We start from the raw sequence: 24,132 nt of genomic DNA, 5'->3' as shown, positions 1-24,132 counted from the left end.
AAAAGAAACAAAACAAAAACGAAATATTTTGTTTATTTATTTTGAGGAAAGGGATATATATATAAAATGAACTTCGTCTTAATAAAATTCGAATTTATTACCCCTTACTGATCGGATAACAAAGCCTGTAATTTTCCAAAACCTCAATTTTCCGATGTGGGATGGAATATATCATTTGAATGTTTTCGTGGAATATCTGTTTGCTGAAACTTAATTAAAACTTAAAAACCAATTTCTTGGAAAACAACTGTCAGAAAAGCGAATAGCTTGACTTACGTACGAGATAGTATAGCTTAGTGTATCATTTTTCTTTTATCTTAAAAAAAATCTAAAATATCATTTTCAAATAGTACTCGTCGACCACTCAGTCTCCTTGACGGAGCCCTCGACGGAGCCCGTAATAAAAATTGTTCTTTTTGTCACTTCCTCAATAAATTGACTCTCCTATGAATTTCTCCAGTCATTTCATAGGACGTGGTTCTTGACTTCACAAGCATTGACAGTAATAATGAATTATTAGTTATGTCCTAATTGTCAATCAACCATAACTCCGTGTCAAATGTAAAAACCTTTCCAGTCTTTTTACAAAAAAATTATACACAATTTCAAAATCTGCCATTATGAAAAACAGTAACAAAATGATGTAACCTGTCTCCTTTCATTTGAAATTACTATGTTGACATGGGCGGGAGGGTGGTTAACCTTTGTTCGGTTACTGTACAATTCGGTATGACACATAACGCCCGGCTGTCACCGACGGACGAATGATTTTGATGACCTAAATTTGAAATAAGATATATAAAAGAACAATCTAATAAGTTGTTCATCAGATTCGAATGAGTCTCAAAGAAGATTTAGCTATGCAACAGTTCTGCAAAGATCCATGAAAGTGTCGATACAAAAGTTTTTAGTCTCAATCAACCCTCGTAGTCGTAAATTCGAACCCAAATATTACCTTCAACGCAAATTTTGATGTAAGGACGAAAAATGAAAAAAGACTAACACGAATGGTGTACTAAGAGGTCTGAACCCCGAAAACTCAACCCTTCAGCTTATTCCAAAAGAATAAAAAAAGGTGCAATCCCAATAAGTGTTCACAATAAGTCTGCCCCCTAAACTTTATTAAAATCCAATCCAGGGAGAAAGAAGTGAATTGATCAAAACTTACCTGTCCTCTCTTCAAACCAAAATATCTGGCTATGGTATCTCCTTGTTGTATCCTAGGCAATTGATGTTCTTTTAGTTTATATCGACCCAGGAGTTCAGCTTTTTCGTCAGGCGTCAAGACGACATGCTCTGGTACCAGCTATAGAGAAGAATAAAAAATAATTGGTCGATTGACTACCTTAAAAGAAAATATTTAGGCGGAAGAAATTTGGTGGATTTGGACGATTTACCCGAAATCCGACAAATCAAGTTCCCGCCAAAGTTTTTTCCTTCCGTTATCCACAAAATCAATTTCCCCCAAATTCAATTTATTTCATGCATTTTCTAAATTCCTGCTATTTGAGCCAGCTCTTTTTTGCTTATTCAAAAACGATTTTAGTCAAAAATATCGTTCAGCCGCCAAATCAAATTCCTGCCAAATTCATTTTCTATCGAATCCTCAAAAGTAAATTCCTTCTAAATAACTTTTTCGGCCATCTGCCAAATTAAATTCCCGCCAAAATCCCTTCCTTAAAAGTAGCCAAAGAAGATCAAGTGTAGACATTTTAAGGGTCTTTTTACACGGGGGACCATTTGCCCAACTAGGTGGGATGAATCACATGAAAACTTTTTATTTAATTGTTTTTTGACCAATCAAACCGTCAAAGGGAGAATATTCAACGTCAAATTTTTTAAGTAGGCAGACTTCCTTCTCATTCTTTTGTATATTGTAGTAGACTCCCTCTCTTACAAACTGGCAGGAATTATGTTGGAAGTGACATTTTTCTCATATATAAGTTATACGGTTCGAAAGGAGGTGTTTGCATTGCATGCTTTGAGGAGCAAGGAATAGAAGCACAGGTATCAAAACCTCTTTCAAAGTAAAATTAAATTTAGGTATCATCAACAAATAATGTAACTGATAACAAGTGATACTTTTATGGACCTACCTGGTTATGCATTTAACACGTATATAATTGATATCTACGTGAGCGTGACCATTAAACAATCATTCAGAACACAAATAGTGACGATCTATTAAAATCAGTCGTTTGTTTCTTATAAAAAAACGTTTAGAAACCAAAATTTCATGCTCTTGAAATATTCTTTCATATTCAAGACTTTGTGAGCAAAAAAAACATCATCTCATCAAAAAATATTGAGTAATTTGGCTAAGAACATTGATGTATGCTTATTAATAGTGATTCTTATAGATAAAGATGCGTTTTTTGAGCTGAAATTTTTTTTTTACAAAAATTTTCTTGAGCCATCTTTTACCAGTAGGTAAAAAATGCAAAAAATCATGCAAAAAATCAGAAAAAAAACAATGATCCAATATTTCACAAAGTCCAAAAAACCCGTTTTTTAGCCGTTTTTTGACCCAAATTTGCCCAAAAACATTTTTTTTCAAAGATCGGGCTCCATCGCATTCGAGGGTTTATAGTTATGCATCTTCGTGCAAAAAAATCATGAAGAATGAATGAGCCAATCTCGAGAAAAGCTAGTAATGAACGAACGAACGAACGAACGAACGAACGAACGAACGAACGAACGAACGAACGAACGAACGAACGAACGAACGAACGAACGAACGAACGAACGAACGAACGAACGAACGAACGAACGAACGAACGAACGGTTTATTTATAGGACCTCCACCGGGGTAGGTCCAAAAAAAGTCTTTAAATGCAAGCTAACGAACCTCGTGTTGAGTCACATTCACCAGCAGCTCAGTCTCCAAAAAATATTCCAAGATATATTTTGGTGCCATATCTACAAGGGCCTGTATTAAATAAAAAGATTGATATGAAAAGACGTGTCCATTGGTTGCGAAATATTTTTCATATTCAATCATCCTGAGCATACCCCAGACCGTTTTTTGTGCCCTTTTAGCATCCGGTCATCGGATGCTGCCCCTCCTGAAATCACTAAAACTTTGGTAAAAACTGCCTTTTTAGTGAAAAACACTAGAAAAAGTGCCCTTTTTGGCCACTAACGGACGCTGCCTTGCCTTTTTAACATATGGCCTGTACCCTTTTCGAAATTTAAAAAGATTTATATTCATTAGCAGGAGGGAGGAAGCGACTCAAGAAGTTTAAAAATATAAAACCTACCCATGATGGAAATCTGAGCCGGGAGATAGCATAAAGAAATCTTTATAAGTACTCTCGTTATCAATATAAAATCCTGCACATTGTCATATATTCATGATATGCACCACTGGGGAGTTTTCTAAGAACTTTTAAAATTTTCCACCCAATACGTCACTTTAAATAATAGTGACGTAGTGGGTGAAACAAAAACAGAAAAGGTGTATAATTTCGTGAAGTCATTGCAGAGGTGCATATCATGAATACAACAGACTTCTACTTGAGAAGTGAGCATGGCAACCAATAATATGCAAACTGATAAGATTACCTGTTTAGCAGAAGGGGTCATACCAGTCTGCACGACAACGATAGCTTTGCTAATATTCTCGTCTTGCATACGTTGACAATATCTGAAATGTAAAGAAGAACAATTATGCAGTTTTATAAGTTTCGTTGCAAATTGCAAATGGATTGAATGAATACTTGGTTTCATGCCCCCCCCCCGTCCCCGGGGAGAGGGGACATACGGACATACCCTCCCAATAATTTGCAATATATTCCAAATATAATTTTCAAGGTGGTAAAATTAGGGTGAAAAATCTATTATTGTCTTCGATATGATTGTCTGTTACAACAAAGTTTTTAATAAACTTAACCTTTACCACGCCGAAGCCGTAAATTTACGTTCTAATATATAGCCGAAGCCGTAAATATACGTTTTTCATGGGGTGTTAAGAAAAGCCGCCCTACCGCCTTAAAGACGCCTTTAAATCCCGGGAAATGTCTTATATGACGGAGAGAAAATGTAAACAAACTATTTTCAATAGTTTGAAACCACCTACTTTCGATTTTAACTGTCAAAACAAACTGGAAAATCAGGCAAAATATTCTTTTGGAAATTATGAGCTCATTGACTGCTGTAACTAACTTTTTATGTTTATTTAGTGGAAAATGGTTTGTTTTATTGGTTGGAAATGTTATGTATTGCTTGTTTGTAGTTTAGTCAGTGTTTGAGGTAAGTTTCTGCCTCCTTATTCTTTAGTATGACGGTACATTAAGGGTGAGGACTGGAGGCTTGTCGGCCGTCATCGACCGTCACCGAAACCCAAGTTAAGGCTTCTGATAAGGCTGCAAAGAGTTTCAAAGTGTTTATACTATGTTATTTCTATTGCTTTCATGCTGGTTGATGATAGGAAAGTCATTTTTAGCTGTTTTTAGTGATATTTCCCATAAAAATTACCTCAAGGGGCCTCTGCCTTACGTGCCTCTGATTTACGTGGAAATTTTCTCGAAAACCAAGGTTTTCTAAAAATGAATTCTGCCTTTTCTAGTAAAGGTATGATTGTGATTTTTTGGCTAGCAGTTGTAGTTATAATGGTGGGAAACAATGAGCCAGAAATTATGGTATCGCAAATGTTCTCCCCACTTTTTTTTTAACCGAAACGTAAAATTTTGAAAAATATGACAAATTGCGTTTTGAATTTTTTTCAACTCTAAGGCAGAAGACTACTGTGTCACCATTGATAGAGGAAAATCCTTTATTTTAACATTTTTGGAAAGCAGGATAGTTGGGCTTTCCAGATTGGGCTTATTTCTTTTAATCGGTTTAGTAGATCAAAAGTTATGACGGAAAGCGTAAAACTGTCATTTTTCCCAAAACGACAAGGCGTGCACGGGGTGAAGTTCCCAGAGAGAAGGCGTGGTAAAGGTTAAGAGATTAAACTTAAGAACTTAAACTTAAGATTTTACTTGTTAAAATTGATATAAGTGTGAATGCTAAAGTGATGCTAGCTTGAAAATAAATAAAGTTTTAAATATCAGTGACGGTATATCGCAGTTTGTGACACTTATTAACTATTTTAAGCCATTTTCATTCTAATAAAGCTCACAATAAGGGAATGATTTGCAATTATGGCTTAGTGATCAACATAGTAACAAATTGTGTCGTCTGACAAAGTATAGAGGTTTTCATGTAACTTATTGGAACTAATTGTCGCGGGAATTAATTTTAGCGTTTTTTTAGCGATTTTTTAGGAAATTACGTAGCTTAACAAACAAAACCTAAAAAATCTCTATAATGGATAGACATACTGTTTAATGGTTTTGATTCCAACTTTTTCTTCTTCTGGGAAAAATACAAACATCAAATCTGGAAAGAAAGACGGATATTGTAAGAGTTGCGGAGAGACCATTAATGCTCAAACTTTCTATTTCATTATATGTTTATAACTGCTTATACAGCGTTTTTTAAGCAAAAGAAAGAACAACTTTTTCTTTCTTCCACGCCGCGCTAGCACATTGAGGAATCCCATTGTTTTTTATGCTTTGTCAGCATAGAGGCGCGTCTCCTTTCTATATCATAACAAAGAATATCTTTAAACTAATAAAATTTCAACCTTTCGTAGCTCTGATGAGGGTACTATATTCAATTTCTTTAACTCGTTTCAGTGTTAACAAGCGATACTTTTATGGACCTACCTGGTTATCAAACTAATCAGTGAACATTGAAACAATGAAACACATAAGACATAACTGGTCAAAATACAAAAAATAAAGAAAATGAAAGCATATCTATTGAGAGAAACTATCAACACTATTGAAAAAGATTTTTGAAAAATAAATAAAAAAGCTATTAAGCGCTTTTCTTTATAAAAACCACTATCCACTATCAGACAGAAAAATGCACAGCTTAATAAATAAGGTTTCCAGAAAACTCAAACCGTCGCACTCTAACGTGACATTTTCTTCTCTTAGAAAAAATAATAATAAACTAGCATTTTCGGCTATTTCCGGTAATTTTTGAACAGTTACGTATCGAAAAATGGCTTTTACCATGGATTTGACCCTTGTTTATTGTGAAAATCATAAAAATACGTCTAAAAGCTTTACCATTACTGTTTCTAATACTGTTTCTAAAATGCTGACCGAAATACCCAAAAACTGTGATTTCCGGCATATTTCCGGTATTTCCGCCCGGAATTTTGTCCTGGTTTTAAAACTCATTTATACTTCTCGCTTCATTGCTTTAGGATCAACCACACTTATAAAAATTCCGTTTTAAAGGAATCAGACTCGGCTCCGTCACATTTTGGGCATTGCCATTTTACATCATTGTGCGAAAAATCATGAAAATCTGTCGAGTATAAGTCGAAAAAATGAAGGAAAACCGTTTTACGCCGGTTTTCGCCTGTTCCGGCGATTTCTAAGGAGTTCCGGATTCAAAGGATGATTTTTTTGGAAATCAAACAATGCTAAGTTTTGGGCATCATCATAAAGAACATTTTTCTGTAAAGAAACAATTAAATAAGTTGAAAAAATGTGACGGAAATGTAAAAAACGACGATTTCCGGCACATTTCCGGTTCTACAGACCGAAAAAAAATTTTTTCGACAAACGGTTTTCGACACCTTTTCGGCAGTACTAATGTGCATCTATGTGCAAAAAATCGCAAAAAACTAATGAGAAAATCTCGAGAAAATCTCAAAAAACCGCTTTTTTCGGGACATTTCCGGTTCTAGCGGCCGGAAAAATTTCTTTTTCGAAAATTGGGCTCTGTCACATTTTGGGCATTGCCATTTTACATCATTGTGCAAAAAATCATGAAAATCTGTCGAGTATAAGTTGAAAAAATGAAGGAAAACCGTTTTACGCCGGTTTTCGGCTGTTCCGGCGATTTTTAAGGAGTTCCGGATTCAAAGGATGATTTTTTTGGAAATCAAACGATGCTAAGTTTTGGGCATCATCATAAAGAGGGTTTATAGTAATGCACCTTTGTGCAAAAAATCAGAAAAATTGAATGAGCCAATCTCGAGAAAAGTTGGTAACTAACGTACTAACGAACGAACTAACGAACACGGGTTAATTTATAGGACCTCCACCGGGGTAGGTCCAATAAGCTGGGTGAATCTAGTAGACTGGACAGAAAGTGTGTTGAATATTCATTTTATCAAAACACCAAAACCGCCTTGCTATAAGGATGTACTGCCATCTACAGATGGGAAAATTGTAGAAACTGTGTACCATTTCATAGGTGCTAAATGAAGCAAAAATACCTGTCGGATCATCATTATGCGCTACAAGTACAGACATATCTCCTCTTGATGGTCTCCCTTCACTAAAAAAATTGGAAAACAATTTCCTTGGTTATACGCATTTTTATAAGAATCAGTGGTCAAAGCAAAGTCTTTCGTCTGAGACGGAAAATGGATTTTACACAGCAAATTAGCACATTATCTTGAGATTTTGGTGAATTATGCAGAGTTTTGAGTCGAAATTTGCTTTTTAAAACTTCTCTGAGACGGAAATCCGTCTGAGACGGAAGAACTTTTAACACTGAAGAATGTTGTTTTTCCTTCATCGTGGGTATTCTGAACTGTTTGGGGAAAATCATCCTGAAATATTCTTACAGTATTCTTGGGCTAGAATCCAAACCAAGCCTACATCTAGCATGCAATACTTACCTCAAGCTAAAATTTGGCATTTTTGTGAAACATTTTAGCACTGCTGGGAAAAAAATCTAGAATTGGCTTTCAACGGTTCAATAGCTAATTTCCATTATGGTGGTATTCTTAGCATATTCTTAATTTCTTTTTTGCTAATTTTATCATAAATATTCTTATAAAGTATCTTCTTATAAAAGAAAAAGCGAGTATAAGACTCAAAAGCTAAAGTTGATTTTCTGTGATTTAAATTATAATTTTTATAAAATGAAGTGATAGGATAATACACCTTTCGACCGTAGCTGCCAATTGCTGCGCTGGCATTTTTTGTCCGTTTACCACCCTAAAACCGTCCCAGTCTTTTTTACGCACATATATACAATAGTAAAAGGTGTCAAAAAAGGATTGGATCGTGTTTAGGGGGGTAATTAAACAATTAAGTGGTACACTAGCACGTATAGTTTTATTCTATAACTTTCTTTTTTTTCCAGTTTTTTCTCATGAAAGCTGAAGTAAAGAAGTAAACTGAATGTACTGAGACAAACAACAAGAAACTATGAGCAGGTCGCTGGGTGTAAAAAGTACATTTCACACCTTGAAACGTGCAAAAAATTCCCCCGGGTGGAAAATCATTCAAGTTCCAAGGTGTGAAATGCTTTTCCCACCCAGGTGATTACTGAATATTTCCAGTGAACCAACGCCATAAACAATTTTGACTATGTACCTTGGGCGGTTACCAAACTGTTCAATAAACTGATCAACAGTTTGGTCCAATTCATCTTGTGTGACCAAGTAACCACGATCATGACACATCTGAAAACAAACAAAATCACTAGAAGTGTTGTAATTCTTAGAAACACATACGTACCCAATCTTCTATATTTGACAACTCACCCAAACCTTTTTTCACAATTTTATCCAGTGAAACCTTTTTGGGCAAACACATACGTAATCAAATTGGCCACTCTTGTGACAAGCTCCTCGTACAATTGAAAACAATTTTAGAGATTGTTTAAAAATGACATCAAAAAGGAAAATATATGAATTGAGATTTCAATAAAATTACCAATTCAATTTTAAGTCAAAGAATCAAAGCTAAATATGCCATAATCATGATTTTGAAAATAGATTGATATGTTTAAAATGAAAACAAGTTTACGATACCTGCATTATAGTTTTACGAATTCTCCATAGTTTGTAGACTTCAGCTTCGTCATCCATTGTTGATCAATCAAAATATAATCTTTTATAATTTAGATATTTAAGTCTAAAAAATACAAAGAATGCTCAATAATGGTTGTATTTACGTTTTTAAAAACTGTTGCATTTACACTCGATACTTTGCAAGAAGCACAAAACCTTCTCTCAGGAGTGGAAACTGAAGCTACAAAAGTTGGTTTACACTTGAACGCTGCCAAAACTGAAATTATCATTTACAATCAGCAAGATATAGATCCGGTGACGAAATTAGGTCGCACGCGCGCGTATTTTCGGTGCAAAAAAAGAATAAAAGGAAAAAGAGTCTTGCTACCTTAATTCAAAAGGGGCCTAAGTCAGTTTTTCCTTTATTCGGAAACCATTTTTGATGGTAAAGCTTTGAAGTAAATATTTTCTGAAAGCCATAGCTTCAACTTGTTTTTTTTTCAATAAAAAGACATTCTTTTGGAAAGTAGATATTTTTGTACATAGCAGGTGCAACTTAAAAAGTAAATTTAGCAAAGTGGACTTAGGCCTTTTTTGAATTAAACATGACATTTTTTTCTTATGCTTAGGGCTACCATGATTGGTCTTAAATCCGACAGCCCTGCCCAAATCAGACCCCCCAAATAACTGCTATGAAAAAAAATTCTATGTTTACAAACATTCCCTCTCCAAGTTGAACAATAAACTATTGCAAGAAATCTCGAAACAAAACATCTAATGAGATGACTATAATGCCAAAATATCAATTAATTCCGAATCTGATGCTCGTGTTTAAAACGTTAACAATTTCGTAATAAAATATTATGTTTTGTATAAGAAGCAATTATTGTTATTTGGTTCAATTGGTTTAGTGTATCAAATCTTTCAGTTTAGACACTTTGGTATCTTCATTGCGTCACAGCAAAAGATTTGTTTTTATGTTAGTTTGGAACCACTCATGGTATCAGATGAGCCTACTTTTGTTTCTTCTGTTTAAGTTTGAAAATTTGGCTGACTAAAATACGGCTAGTTCAGAAGCAGCCAACAAACCCATTTCCCCGAAATTTCTGTTTCCCTTTTCCAGGAGAGAGCTTTTTTTGAAAAATGGGGAAAGAAATTCTATTTTCTTTTCTAGGAAAGACCTTTTCCTTAAAACTATCTGTTTCCCCAGCTGATGACGTCATCAGAGAGAAACAGATCAACATTAATAGGAGATGACATAATAAATTGGGAAACAGATAACTGTTTCCAAAAAGATGATATTGCATTGGGCTATTCCAAAAAAAATGTACAGGGGTATTGACGAACTTTTTTCACTAACCCCCCTGGAAATTTTGGATAACAAACTATTCAATCCCTGGAAATTAGGGTCGACACCCCTGGAAAGTGAAATCTTGTGAAAAAGGGCGTGGAAAATGACTATTGACTATTTCTCTTTTGCAACAAGTAGATTATTAAATCGAAATATGAAAAAAATCTGTAGTGGAACACACGAGTTATACATCTAGACATGTTACCGTCAACTGCTCTAACTTGGGACTATCAGACCAAACATGGGACGGCAATTCGGCCACCATTTCACCGAACCTCCAAAGTCATTTGATTTGAGTTGAGTAAATGAACGGCATATTAAAAAATACACGATTTCTCTTTTGCACCGAGTAGGCTTTTAAATCGAAACATGAAAAAAAATTCATAGTGGAACACACGTGAGTGTCTGTGCACTCTAAGAGGAACGAAGAAGTATTATTGATAAACTTGGTGGAGTTATCAAAACAAATTTGTTGTCAAAGAGAATTTAAAAGTAAGTGAAAATACAGGCCAGATATCGACCAGTCCCATGTTTTGACCAATCGTCCCAAGTTAGAGCAGTTGACGGTATCAATCACAAAAAAGCAAGGGAAATAGATTACATTTTCCAGGAGAGGGAAACAGTTATTCTATTCCTTCTAAGCTTGGGAGAACAGATCAAAATTTTAATTCTGAAAATTGTGGAAATATAAAAACAGACCAAACAGTCCATCACAAAGTGCCATATAAACAAAACTCAACAAAAAACGTAAAAAAAAATGTAATAATGAATTAATATTACATACTAAAATGTCCCTATCTTTTACTCTCGTCTAATTTCCGATCTCAGAACGTGCAATACGCCCATCCCCCCAATATCCACCCAATTATCTTAAATTAATTTTAATTGTCTTTTGACTTTCAAAAAATAGTATTTAAAAACTATGAATTTATAATAATTACAAAAAACAAAAAGTTTGATACTTCATTAGTGAAATATTCATAAATTCCTAGTTTCAATTTTCAGTGGGCATTTTTCTAGCGCTTCGTTTATCGCGCAATTTTTGTGTCACACAAACTTTCTCTGCCGCTTGTAATAACTATGAATTGTTAAATTTGGTTCTCCATTGTCAAGTCAGAATCAATTGTGACGTCACCTAAACATAAAAAAGAAAGGATTTCGTCAGTTTTATGCATTATATTAATTTGCAAGATATTATATTTGTGGCGCGAGCGCACCTTTCATAAACTAGTCGGAATACCTTCTTTTACTTATTGATGGTAACTTTTCATCTTCGTTATTTTTTAAATGAAGCACAACCAAAAAAGAACGAAACTTCATAACGTTGCGTACTTCCAGTGAGTAAACGATTCTGACAATTAACAAAATTGGTGATGATGATTTTTTTCGGTCAGGCAAATGTCTCGTATTGTGGGTTCTAGTCTTGACCCCTAAGCCTATGCGAAATTGAAGCGTTTGGGTAAACGAGATAAAACTCGAAAAAAGCTGGTGTTTTGAAACGCCTCCGTGCGATCAAAATATTGCTCTTTGTGACGCACTGCCAAATTTTCTAGGGAAAGTACTTTGAGATTAAAAATTTAGATTTTGAGAAGAAACAGATCTTCATTTCTAGGAATAAGATTTTTGAAAATTTTGTACCTACCTCTTTTTTTTTACCTCTTTTTGGCTTTTACTTGAACAGCTTACTCAACTCGTTGAGTCCGATGCTTCGGCTGTTGGAGTCAGCTTGCCTAAGGTTGAAATAGTGGGCAAGCAGAGGTTCATCCGGAACAGTTGTGAGGAATATGTTTTTTGAATACTTCTTTGGGGCAGTTTGTCAAATCTCCTATTGGTCTGGGAAGGGTGTTGAATAAACAAGGGCCTTCTTGGGAAAGAAGATCCCCTCCAGATATTTTTGTGTTTAATATTAACAGCTTTTAGATTGCAAATTCTCCCCAATCTTTGATTTATATGGCAGGAAATGCCTCCTTTATTTTCGTCATAATCAAAATTCAGGACGTTGCCTTCAATGACAGGTATAAATTATTTGATACCGCTCTCTCCATCTTTCAAGGCCATACAGCTTTACTGATTTGAGTTTTTCCCAATAATTAAGATGTCTGAGGGATGGAATTCCATGTAAAAATGATTTCTGAACTTCTTCCAGTTGCTGGACAAGACCACGCTTCCAGGGAGACCAGAGTTGAGAACAGTAGTCCAAATGAGGGATGGCTAGTACTTTCCATAAAGTTAACATGGTTTCAATTTTCCTTGATTTGAATGTGCGGTATATCCATGCACTTATATTTTTTACTTTTTTAATTTGTTCTTGGATGTGCTTCTCATAAGGCGGCAATCACAAATATCTTCGTTTCGCGTCGCCCGACCGACTCTCGAAAATTGAGTAGAATTGAGTCAGTGAAGGGAAATTTGTCAGACTTTTTCTGTCAATGACGTTTCCTTCGTTCAAAATTTTTAAAATTGCTGATTTTTGGCAGGCGATTTCTAGCGCATTCCAGCATTTTGACTTTGTTTATCATTACATGCGCCATTTTGGGTCAGATGTCACAGTGTTCAAAGGTCATAATTTGAAACCACCTATAACACGCGGTTGTTTTGGCTGCTGGCTGGCTGATGACAGTTTCCTTCAAGAATAGATGATGTAGGTCGGACAAGAAGAAAACCCGAAAATATTTACGTCCGACCAACCAACCGACTCACTTTTTAGACTCAACGAGGACGCGAAATGAAGATATTTGTGATTGTCGCCTAAGTCAACTAAGTGTCTAAGGTGACTCCAAGGTCTTTATCTTTGTCTTTATTTTCGATCAATGTTGCTGTGTCAGAAAAAAAGCGAGAACTTTGCTTCAGAGCATCCTTTTTCCTGTAGGCAAGGTGCTCAAATTTAAGACCATTCAGCTGCATGTTGTTGTCTTCTGTCCACTTATAGACAGTGTCTAGATCATTTTGTAGATGATAAACATCCTCCAGTTTGGATATTTCTTTCATCAAACGGGTGTCGTCAGCAAACCATGCCAAAATAGAATGAAGGATGTTGTTATCAATATCTTGAATCATGATTAGGAACAATAGCGGTCCCAGCACAGATCCTTGTGGCACACCTGAAATAAAATCTGTTTCTGAGGACAAGGTTGAGTTTACTGAAACTCTTTGTGTTCGATGAGTCAAAAAGGATCTGATCCATTCATGGAGTTTACTGTTTATGCCATTTTTCTGAAGCTTGTGTAACAAAACGGTATGGTCTACTCTATCAAAAGCTTTACTAAATAGATAACGTCAATGTTGTTTCCATTCTCTAGGTAATGGAGAATAATCAGTCTTTCGGTGTGTTGAAGCAATTGACTAAGACATGAGCGGCCTTTCCTAAAGCCATGTTGATTATTGTTATGCAGATTGTTTTCTTCTAGATGATTCTGTATCTTGGCACATACAATTTTTTCAAAGACCTTTGAAACATGGGATGTGAGGGCAACGGGTCTATAGTTTTCAGCAAGCCCTTGATTCCCTTTCTTGTAAACTGGGGATATATATCCAGTTTTAAAAGTTTTGGAGTGATTCCTTTGTTAAGTATGTTTCTCCAGATGATTGAAAGTGGTAGAGCAATGTTATCTTTAGTTTTTAGCAGAAGAATAGCTGGAAAACCATCAGGTCCAGGTGCTGGAGTTGGTGACAGTGTACCAATTTCTTTGACAAATTCCTCGATAGTCAGAATTGATATATTCAAGTGTTGGTATTTGTGACTCAAGCAGGTGAAGGTGGTAGTTTTGAAGAGGTTGGGTGAAGACAGACTTGTATTGGTTTTGTAGGATATTATTGGCCATCAAAAGGCAGTTAGTCACACTAGGAAATCAAGCTTTCAGAAAAAACAACATCAGTCATCTACAGGATGTATTTGCAACAACAAGGATGATGAGTTACCTGAATCAATTTCGCAAGACAATTAATTAAAACTTGAAAGTTTGAAACAAAACATGCAGCAGTCAAAATCAACCAACCAAAATTTGTCATTCAATTCCCGAGACAGCACTTTGATTTTTAAGTCCTTGTTTATACGCTAAAGGAAAAATAATTCTTCACATGTAAATGGGTCAGTCTTTGAGGTCCGGCAATATTTCGACAAACTGTTCCTAACTGCATTTACACTCTACTTTGTTATATGACGGTCAAGGAAGAGCAAGGTGGATGTGTTTAAACCTGGCGTAATGAAATCGGGCGTTAGAATGGCGGTGCTCCTCTCGTCTTGAAAAGCTTTGACTTGCGCCGATATCTTACCTTATACACTCCTTACGCCAATATGACAAAAGAAATTACTGCCTGATTCGGCGTGCTGTTCACTAAACTACCGTAGGATCGTCTAATCTCGACATACGTCTTGCAATCTCGACACCGGATCTGTAAAATAATCAAAACAAACCTTGAATGAAATTCTTGGTATCATTCTTATCGAACAAGTTCATCCATCAAACTAGAAGTTCAGTAAACATTGCAATCCTTTCAATTAATAAAACAGCCAAATTATAAGCAGTTTTACACAACACACAAAACGCATGCAAACTTCCTCGTAACTTTCTCGTGTCCATCATTAAAATTTTACAACTTTATTACACTTCAAGTCACGTGATAAAAATAATTTGCGTGCTTAGTCGACCTGGTTTCCATTTCCTTATTATTTATTGCAAGCACACGCTCTAGGCGCTAGGAGGCCGCGTTAAACTTCTAGGCGCCGCATTCATAAGTAGGGTGCGCACTCGTCGGGATTTTTTGCTCGGAACGAGGAAGAATTTACAAAAATGAACTTCAATGCATTAGTACTTACCTTTAAATCATCCAAATCTGTTCATTCTTTTTTTAAATCGATCAGGAATTATCAGGGAAACCAGTAAAAAAAACTGCATCCAGGTATCTATTTTTTTTCCAAAGATATTCATGTTTTTCGACGTCAAGGTGAAAACGCGATTTAGCGCTGACCACGGCACCGGAAAATTCTCGACCCACATTGAAACAAATGGCTGTCGCTATTGAGCTGGTTCATCTTTTCAATCGCGGTTTTTTTAGTAAACCCAGGGTAAGATTAGGCTACAATCTATCACAAAGTGCTTTCTTTGAAAATCTACAGGTCGTCTGGAATTTCGAAAAATAAGAAGAAATTGCAATTTTTTAACAAGATTGCGGATTTTTTCATTTAAGCACCATAGCGTTCACTCGTCTAATTCCGGACGATTTTCAACATTTTTTACAATATCTACCTCATACCACACAACATCTTATTTTTTTGTATTTCTAGGTTAACCTTTATCCATCCCTGATTGATTGAAGCTGTTTCCGAAAGAATTCGAATGATCGAGTGAAAATAATCGAGCCTAGAACACGAGGTACTTGCCGTGTCTAATTCCGTACGATCGTGTCTAATTCCGGACACCTAATATTTCTCATTAACAGGTCGTTACTATAATTTATTATCCTTCAAATGGTTTTTTTATTAGTTCTAAGGTCAAAGGACTTGAAATATTGTCTTTGCAGACCATTTTAAGCTATTTCAAAGTGATGTCCGGAATTAGACATGGCTGTCCGGAATTAGAAACGTCGAGTAAAAAATTTGTAAATGAGTGTTTGTTATGTTGTACATAAGAAAAATAGAGAGATATTACGTTTTTTTGTTTTGCTTTATGTTAAAATATATACTATGATCGTTAAATAGCGTTTACACAGGTTTTACAAAGGTAGTGTTCATCGTGCATATCCTCGGCAGTCGCGCCAATGCAAACATCGTGGTACCACATTTTACATCGACTACACTCTATCCACTGGTCTTCTTTCCTCCCTGCGATTTTAATAGGGGCTTTCTTTTTGTTGCACTTTCCACATCCATCATTTTCTTGGTCAGATCCTTCCGAATCGCTGCTACTTTCACTACTACTACTCTCCTCTTCCGAAGACGACTCTAAATAGCGCAATGGAGCTTTCTTTGTTCGTGCGGATTTCCTGGAAGATGTGGTAGCTTCAAGGTTTTCCTTTTCCTGGTGATCTTTTGGTACACAGTCTTCATCCTCCTCGTCGATTCTTTCGTCCTGTAGCATCATCTTTCTGAATTGTCGTTGTCTTTCTATTTTTCGTTTCTTTGAAGGTGGTGGTATCCTGATTTTTAATCTTTTCGCTTCTTCCTTTTCTTTAAGACGTTGCTCCTTCTCTTTGTTTTTCTTTTCCTTCAAAATCTCTTTCTCCTTCTTCGCCTCTTCTTTTTCTCGTTTCTTTTTTTCTCTCTCTTCTTTCTTTTTTTGCTTTTCGTTCGCCTCTGCTTCCTTTGCCACAATCTTATCTTTTAAAAGTTTGAGGGATTCTTTGCTTGTCAAGACTCGTGCGTCTGTTATTATGCGAGTGTTTTTTTCACGTTTTTCTGGTGATGTATTGGGGATGATGAAAGAGGAAAGAAGTTCAAGTGGAATTTTTCCAGATGAAATTAAAGGCGATACCCGTTTCATTCCTGGGTGGTTCAAAGATGCTCCTGGAAGGGAATTTGATTTTGGAGTTGACTGTGAATGTGTTGGTTGTTGGTTGTTGCAAGTTTGATCTGTAGCGGTGCTGATGGTGTCCACTTCATGGAGGGAATCTTCGAACGCGTTGCTTGCTGGACTATCTGGGATAATAAATTCACCAGGTGCTGAAATTGCCAAATCTATTATGGGAAGGTCATCGTCGTCTTCAAAGGAGGGAATTAAAGGGAGTTTGTCGGTCGTACCTGCGGTAGGAACAATGGCGGCGTTGGTGGTGTTAGGAAGCGAGTTGGTTGCAGCATCATCGTTGTGATTTGTGTGATGGGATCTGCGGCGGCAGTAGGGGTAGTGACGGCGGTAGCGGTGTTTTCTGGCTCGGTCCTGGTGGTGTTGGGAAGAGAGTTTGCTGCAAGATCATCAGCTGTGGCCAGGGTGGCGGGATATGCAGTGGCAGCGGTATTGGTGGCGGTGGATGCGGTAGTGGCGGCGGTGGATGTCGATGTGGTGACGGTGCCGGTGGCGGTGGCAGTGGCGGCGGTGGTGGAGGTGGTAGTGGTGATGGTGGATGTGGTAGCGGCGGATGTGGTGTTGTCTGGCTCGGTACTGGTGCTGGCTGATGCAGAAGGGGTGTTACTCGGCATCAAGCGTTTCTTGTCAATCGCATCGGGGTTGAAAGGGTACACACCACATTTACGGAAGCCGTTTTTGATTGTTGAAACAGATAGAGCTGATTCAAAAGCTTCCTTAAAAAGTGGTGTGAAGCTCTTCTTTGAAACGTTGATGGGACTCTTCGTCGTCAATGAAGCCAGTTTTATCAAATCCGTAATATTTGAGAATTTTGTTTTCAAAGGGCGGAAGACAGAAATATCTAGTGGCTGGAGGATGTTTGTAGTGTGAGGGGGCAAGCAATAAAGGGATATTCCGTGCTCAACGAGGACGTCAATCACTTTGATGTCAACATGAGAGCCATGACCATCCAAGATGAGCAGGATCGGCTTAGGAAGGTGGCAAGTTCTGGGGATGAACTGCTTAGTCACCCATTGGTAAAAAAGATCAATATCCATGTATCCGTTTGGTGAAATTCCGTACAGGGCACCGTCTGGGCCGGTTCTCGCATATGGTCCAGAGGGATAAGCCTTTTCAAAATTTATAAACGGTGGTAAAGGGATGCCTGCTGCACTTACGCATACGTGGGCTGTGATATGTTCACGAGATCCTTTGCTCTCGGAATATGCTTGTTTTGTCTTCCGGTGAACCACAACCTTAAAAAGAAAATATCAGATCAGACATTGAATGTCCACAAAGATTTAGGCGGTAACCTAAACTTAAAACCCAGTTAAAGAATTGTAAACTATATTATTTGCTCTAACTTTTCTAATTGAAATAAAAATTTAATTGAAATACTTTTACATACCTTGGACGTTTTTTTGTCTAGTGAAATTCCGGACTCGTCACAGTTGAAAATTCGTTCCGGTTGGTCGATGATGTCCAATTCTGTCATTAGATCACCTAGCAGCTTGAAATGCTTATCCATGACAGTTTGGTTGGCCATTCTGGAACGGCCACGGTCTAATTTGTCAGCCACACGTAACGTTAGCGATTCCTTGTGACGGTTTTTGAATTTGCTCCACCAAGTATCCGTCGGCCCATTGGTTTTGTTAAAACGCGTATTCTTATGTTTTTTTATGTTTTTTAGCAATGTCCCAAGCAAAAAGCTTGATTTGGGAAACTGTCAGTGGGTGGGCAATCGATGCCATGTACAAAATATAGAAAATAAGGGCATTTTCTTCCTCTGACGTAAGTTCAGTTGGTCTACCGATTTTTGTGGATCCCCATCTACCATTGATTCGATCACTCAACGTTTGCTTAGGAATGCCAAATAATTGCTGAGCCTTCCCCAAAGACATCATCCCCTTTTCTGTAACCTCCTTTATTGCATTCTCCATATCTTCATCCGTATACTTCGAACGAGGTTTTCGTTTTTGTTTTCCATTTGATGCCATACTAAAAGCCAAGAGAAAACCTTGGAAATCTTGTGTATATTCTTAAGATTCTTATAAAACATGTTCTTATAAAAAAAAGGGTATTCCAGAGAAAAAAAATTTAATATTGAATATGGTTAACCTATTCTGAGTCTCAAAAGCATTACACGACTTGGTATCTATTAGTTTATAAGAAGGATATCCACTACAAACAAAGTTAAGAAAACCACTTCTAATTCCGGACACCTGAAAATGTGCGTTTTTCTCAGTTTTTTTACACCAACTTTACGAGATGATAAAAATTAAAAAAAAACCGCTAGGAAGGAAATTATTTTTGAAAAGTGTCATTAATTAACATAAATAATCATAATAAAAAGAATTAACTACATACCTTGAACAATTGTTTTGATAATTAAGGATTTGTGATAAGATGTCTGTCGCCCCGAGCTAACCGCAGACAAGAAGACCACCAACGAGGGACTATTGTGTATTTTGCCGAACACGGGAAATCGTTAACCGTAAGATTAGTGGAATCAAAATGGTAGAGGTGCCGTGGAGCTTCGAGAAAAAAACAGTTGAAAAAGGCTGGCTTGTTTAAAAGGTAAGGAGAAAAATCTGAAGCGTCCGGAATTAGACGAGTGAACGCTACACCATCTGAAAGCTGAGGATTTCAGCATTCTAGTGGTGAAATTTGTTTTTAACTATCATTTCCAGCTCATTAGCGATAAGCTAAAGTTTAACAGTCATCGGGCCGATTTTCAGACCGCACCAGCAAAACTCCCCACACCCCGCCACACGGAAGAGTAGATTTCATCCGCCATTTTTGGCGCGATTTTGGTGCTTCCGAAAATTATTTCTTGCTGGCGTGGTGTAAGGAGGCGATTCTTTGAAAAGGTGATTTTTTTGTGTTTTGAAAATGGAATAACTTTGGGAATACTTAACCAATTCTAATAAATGACCCCTCATTTTTCTCACAAAGGTAAGGACTTTCAAATAAAATTAGTTTGGTTTCTAAAAATTGAGGGGAAAATTTTGGCCTGTCCACCCTATCATAAGAGGAAACCGGGTTCTTTTAATTATTTTCGGTTCACGGTAAAAAGGTCTAATAAAAAATTCCACGTGTGCAAAATGTTGTTGTGATTTGGGCATCTTCATTGAAAGCATGCTAATTAGTTTTTTAGTGATTACTACAGCTTTAAAGTGTTCTTTTCAAATATAAGTAATAACAGTTCACATTTCTCATATTATATTAACAATCTCTGTGACGTGGATAGAGAGAGAGAACAATTTAGTGATTGATTGATAACTTTGGTATATATTTGTTTATGTTTGATTTTTTATTTCGAAGACCAGCCTACAGCTATGTCGAGATTGCGTAACTTGCATCAGTGGAGGCTAACTTGCATAGCCCTCAAATGAATGACCTGGCTGGTCATTAAAATACAAAGTTAAATCAAAACAAAAATGGTAGAGTAGAGCTGCGAGCAGAGCTGCGTAGTTGTATTTTAATGACCAGCCAGGTCATTCATTCGAGGGCTATGCATGTTAGCCTCCACTGATGCAAGTTACCCAATTTCACAGATTATCTGGTGGTTACCCCTTAAAGGCGATAACAAGGCTGCATAGTGGTTAACAAAAGTTCTACAGGAAGAATTATGGTCATAAAAATAAATGAAAGTCTGTAACGCCAGAATAATCTCTTACTAGTCTTTCCTTATTGTCAGCCAAAAATTACCCAATTCGCGAGCATGCTGTCTTTTGTCGCCATGTTTTTATAGCCACTGCAAGTGATACCATTTTGAAAATAGAATTTAAAAACCTCGCGGAGCAGCGCTGAGCTTACTACTACGGCGAATATAGATATGAAGAAAAAAGTCATTCAAAAACAATAGTTTCGCCGTAGTACAACATCTCAGTTACTTCCTTGATTAGCGCCAATTTTTAAAGTGTTATTGTTTTGGTGTCCTTTTAAATTTGATGTCGTCAAACAATGATCAAAATCATTAAAGTGGCGGTAGAAAGTTCTCTTTAAATTCAGCAGCGATCAAGGCAGGAAGGATGGATGAAAACAGATGCTCTGTCATTCAAGGCTACACAACAGCAGATTTTAATACAAATTCAAAGAGTAGCTGTAAAGAAAACAGTGCTCCAATCGAACAAACGCATCAACAACAACTTCATCATATGGCGAATGGCTTTGTACCCTCTTTTGCAATACATCAAGCTCAGATTTTACCTCCACCTTTTCCACCAAATTTGTCATATCCTCCAAAGCTCTACAAAGAAAGTGAGTATGTCAGAATGTTTCCACCTATTGGCTTCAGTACAGTTCCTTTGACGATACAAGCTCCATTGCTAAGCCATCATAAGTTAGCTCCTCCTGTGCTTGCTGTAAACGGACACATAAACCAGGAGAATCGAGCTGAGCCAACTTCAAAAAAACAAAAATATGACTTTTCCATCAAAGCACTGACAGCTAAGGATGAAAATAAACCAACTCGCAAACCATTGGGCCTAAGCAACTCAGCAAATATACAAAATAATCCTATGTTTATGTTTCAACAACTACCACCATCAGAAGTCTGCAACAAATCTAACAACAAAGAAAATGGTAAGGGTTTCTTTTAAATGGGGGATTCCATCAAAGCTCAAATGACTTTAAACTTGCATTTATCCCAATTTTTTTGAGGGGCTGAACAGTTTAGATGGATGAGCCTTATTTTGTTGGGTGCACGATGCTTGAAAATTGAAAAAATATACGTCACTTTTTGATAGCAAAAACTTTTAAAGTCTGAAAGTTTTTAAGTGAAAACTAGGATTTTTCATTGAACTGCAATCGTTAGCAAATTTACTTGATCTTCTTCAGTATAGACCTAACTGTTCATACAAAAATTACGGAAAACGCGTATTTGGACTTTGTACCCTATGCTGCACTCAAGCACTTAAGCCAAAGTCCCGCAAAGGCGGGACAAAAATCAGTTTTTTGAAGTTTGCAAAAAAACGCCACATAGAAGATCTTTCAAATTCAGTATGTGAATAGAGCAGTAAAAAATACAACTTTTCTATTTTTCCTTTTTTTTGCAAAAGTTCTAGGAATGAAAATAAAGGGATAATGATAATTGAATACTATCCATTGATGACCCACGGCACTATCGTAAAGCTAGAATCGCTTCGCATACTCTTCGCTTGAGAAAATGATTGACAGATTGAAGTTTGTCACCCGCGCAGGAGTTCGCGGAGCGTTCTCGGCTCAATCCTCGGACCGCGCTAAAAATGGTAGACTGAGCTGTGATAGATCATTTCGATGGAAGTTGTTGGAATGTTTACAAGGCTCTTGACAGAAAATTGTTTGTTTTATTGTCAATGATGACAGTGCGGTTATTAATTTTGTTAGATCTGACAAATTGATGTTTGTAAGTGCACTTTATAGTTTTGATTCCCATTGAAGAATCATATTCTGGTTTTCATGTTATTAGATGCTGCTTTAGAGCTTTAGGTCTACACTGTTCTTAAAAATTTGTATTGCATGAATATCAAAATATTTTTGTGTGAATGTATGAATTTCCTGGAAAGCTGACGAGGGGGTGCCGCCCAACTTTCAACCCTTGGACCCTTACCAGGACTAAAAAGGAGAAAACAAGGAAAATTTTGTGAATTTACGACCCTTATTGGGACAAATTTGACCAAATTTCAATTTTTCCGAGGGTAAAAAAATGTAATTTTCCTATTTTTCCAACCCTTAGTGGGACAGAAATTTGATTTTCTGATTTTTCTGACCCTTAGCGGGACTTTGGAAATCCAAAAAAGGTGCCTGATTGAAATTGCTCAATTCTCCATCAGAGAATTCTCATCAATTGCCAGAATTCTGTCTAAATTCTTGTCAAATTCTGCCACTCTGTTTGAAAAAAAGGCTGATTCCACTCCCCTGCCAACCATGAAACCCTTCCTGTTAGGTTAAAACAGTTTTATTCAGACACTAAACTCTCTAGATAAAATGATTGATGATTGATTATTGAGGTTGACCACTGTACCCTAAACTTGACTAATGTCAACTTCTATCTTATTCCATCACCATTCTCTGGAAATAGGAAATAAGAAGGTTGGAATGGATGATTGAAACTATATTTCTTTGCTTAGCATTCAGAAAAATCTTTCTTCAATCAGCGATTGCAACCTATTATTCCTTTAAGAAACCTCTAAAGAAGTGTGACAAAATTAGATAGCGAATGTGGGCATTAGACCACAGTGCCTTAAAGAACTTAGGAAAAGAAATATACTCTTCCTTGCCATTTTAACTTGAAATAAAATAAACTTAGTATATTCTCTTTATATTTTTCAGTTGGACAATCACCTTTATCCATTAAAAATCGTGGGAGACCAAGTGCAGATGTTATCGAATTACTTAAACAGAGATCCATTCAAAGTCCTCACCGGTATAGCTGTTCTGTTTGTCATCGCAGCTTCCCGAGAAAGAAATCATTAGATACTCATCGCTTAACGCATAGTGATGTGAAGCCTTATGCATGTGACTTTCCCGGGTGTACAAGAAAATTCAAACAGAGTGGTCAACTTAAGACACATTTGCGTTTACATACAGGAGAAAAACCTTTTCAGTGTACTTTTCCAGATTGTGAATCAACATTTACACATGCAAATCGAAAATGCACTATGCATCCTGACCATCCACTACGTAGAATTTCAACCGAATCAATTTCAGAGGAGTTGCTAAAAAACATTACAAGTGAGGAGACAAACGAAAATATTGATAAAATTAAAGTTTGGTTTGAAAAACATTTTTCTAACAAAGACAATACAAATGATAATAAAGAAAACATCCCACCAAATTCCATACAACCAATAATCAAAGCAGAACCTATGAACAATGAAATTTTAGAATGTGAAAATTATACTGAGGAAAATAACAAAAGACTATTGTCAGCAGTTGCTTTGGTTGAATTACGTGATCAAATGAAAAATCCTTCAAACAAGAAAGATAATTTTTCTCAACTGTTCACGAGTCACGAATTTTGAACGCGTTAGAAATTCATATTTTATTTATTTGTATTTATTATTGCCGTATAGCCAACATTTTTCCTGGCTAATTCTGAAAAATTTGTTTAACAGGTGATTCCTCCAAGTTTTTTTACCTTTTTTGTGCTTTACACAAGGTTACTTTCTATATATCTTTGATAACTTGGTGTAGTAAGAGATGTGCCGACAACTAGGTATTTGTGTTTTTGTGTTAATTATTGTTATAAGCCTTGGGATATTATTCAGGGTGGCTCCAGTGTTTTTCAAAGACTTCATTTTTCTTTATTTACAATATAATTTATATTTTGTATTTTATGTATATATTAGTAGTTAGCTGAAGAAATTTATTAACAAAATTCTAAAAATCAGGATTTATATTTCTTCCAACTAAACTTTCGACCAAAAGACCCATAAGGAATTGTTGAGTAGATAACTCGAAAATACCAATTCAACCTTTTA

At 36.4% G+C, this 24,132-nt stretch overlaps 3 protein-coding genes across 3 annotated transcripts; 1 reads left to right on the top strand and 2 right to left on the bottom strand.

Annotated features, from left to right (window-relative positions):
• Window positions 1-295: 295 nt before the first annotated feature.
• Window positions 296-8,948, bottom strand: LOC136815872 (DNA-directed RNA polymerases I, II, and III subunit RPABC1-like). Its single transcript, XM_067072319.1, has 8 exons — window positions 8,840-8,948; window positions 8,400-8,488; window positions 7,289-7,350; window positions 5,328-5,385; window positions 3,565-3,646; window positions 2,849-2,929; window positions 1,169-1,306; window positions 296-778 (listed from the first exon to the last, which is right to left on the bottom strand). Exons 1-8 carry the CDS (start codon window positions 8,894-8,896, stop codon window positions 713-715), a joined length of 633 nt encoding a protein of 210 aa, XP_066928420.1. The 5' UTR covers window positions 8,897-8,948; the 3' UTR covers window positions 296-712.
• Window positions 8,949-15,859: 6,911 nt separating this feature from the next.
• LOC136815906 (uncharacterized) lies at window positions 15,860-17,064 on the bottom strand. The gene has a single exon (XM_067072359.1). The coding sequence runs from the start codon at window positions 16,646-16,648 to the stop codon at window positions 15,860-15,862; it is 789 nt and encodes a 262-aa protein (XP_066928460.1). The 5' UTR covers window positions 16,649-17,064.
• Window positions 17,065-20,604: 3,540 nt separating this feature from the next.
• On the top strand, window positions 20,605-23,873 carry LOC136815871 (Krueppel-like factor 3). The gene is made up of 2 exons (XM_067072318.1): window positions 20,605-21,253; window positions 22,982-23,873. Exons 1-2 carry the CDS (start codon window positions 20,701-20,703, stop codon window positions 23,671-23,673), a joined length of 1,245 nt encoding a protein of 414 aa, XP_066928419.1. The 5' UTR covers window positions 20,605-20,700; the 3' UTR covers window positions 23,674-23,873.
• Window positions 23,874-24,132: the final 259 nt, after the last annotated feature.

Source organism: Clytia hemisphaerica, unplaced genomic scaffold (assembly GCF_902728285.1).
Source record: "Clytia hemisphaerica strain Z4C2 unplaced genomic scaffold, Clytia hemisphaerica genome assembly, whole genome shotgun sequence".
NCBI lineage: Eukaryota > Metazoa > Cnidaria > Hydrozoa > Leptothecata > Clytiidae > Clytia > Clytia hemisphaerica.
Note: the sequence above shows the minus strand (reverse complement) of the source record. Positions and strands in the feature narration are given on the sequence as shown.

Coding starts and splice junctions, on each gene's coding strand:
- LOC136815871 (XM_067072318.1), top strand. CDS start 20,701: ATGGATGAAAACAGATGCTCTGTCATTCAAGGCTACACAACAGCAGAT. Junction 21,254..22,981: donor ATCTAACAACAAAGAAAATG/GTAAGGGTTTCT, acceptor TATATTTTTCAG/TTGGACAATCACCTTTATCC.
- LOC136815906 (XM_067072359.1), bottom strand. CDS start 16,648: ATGAAACGGGTATCGCCTTTAATTTCATCTGGAAAAATTCCACTTGAA.
- LOC136815872 (XM_067072319.1), bottom strand. CDS start 8,896: ATGGATGACGAAGCTGAAGTCTACAAACTATGGAGAATTCGTAAAACT. Junction 8,489..8,839: donor TTCGTAAAACTATAATGCAG/GTATCGTAAACT, acceptor GTTTGTTTTCAG/ATGTGTCATGATCGTGGTTA. Junction 2,930..3,564: donor TGACCCCTTCTGCTAAACAG/GTAATCTTATCA, acceptor TATTTAATACAG/GCCCTTGTAGATATGGCACC.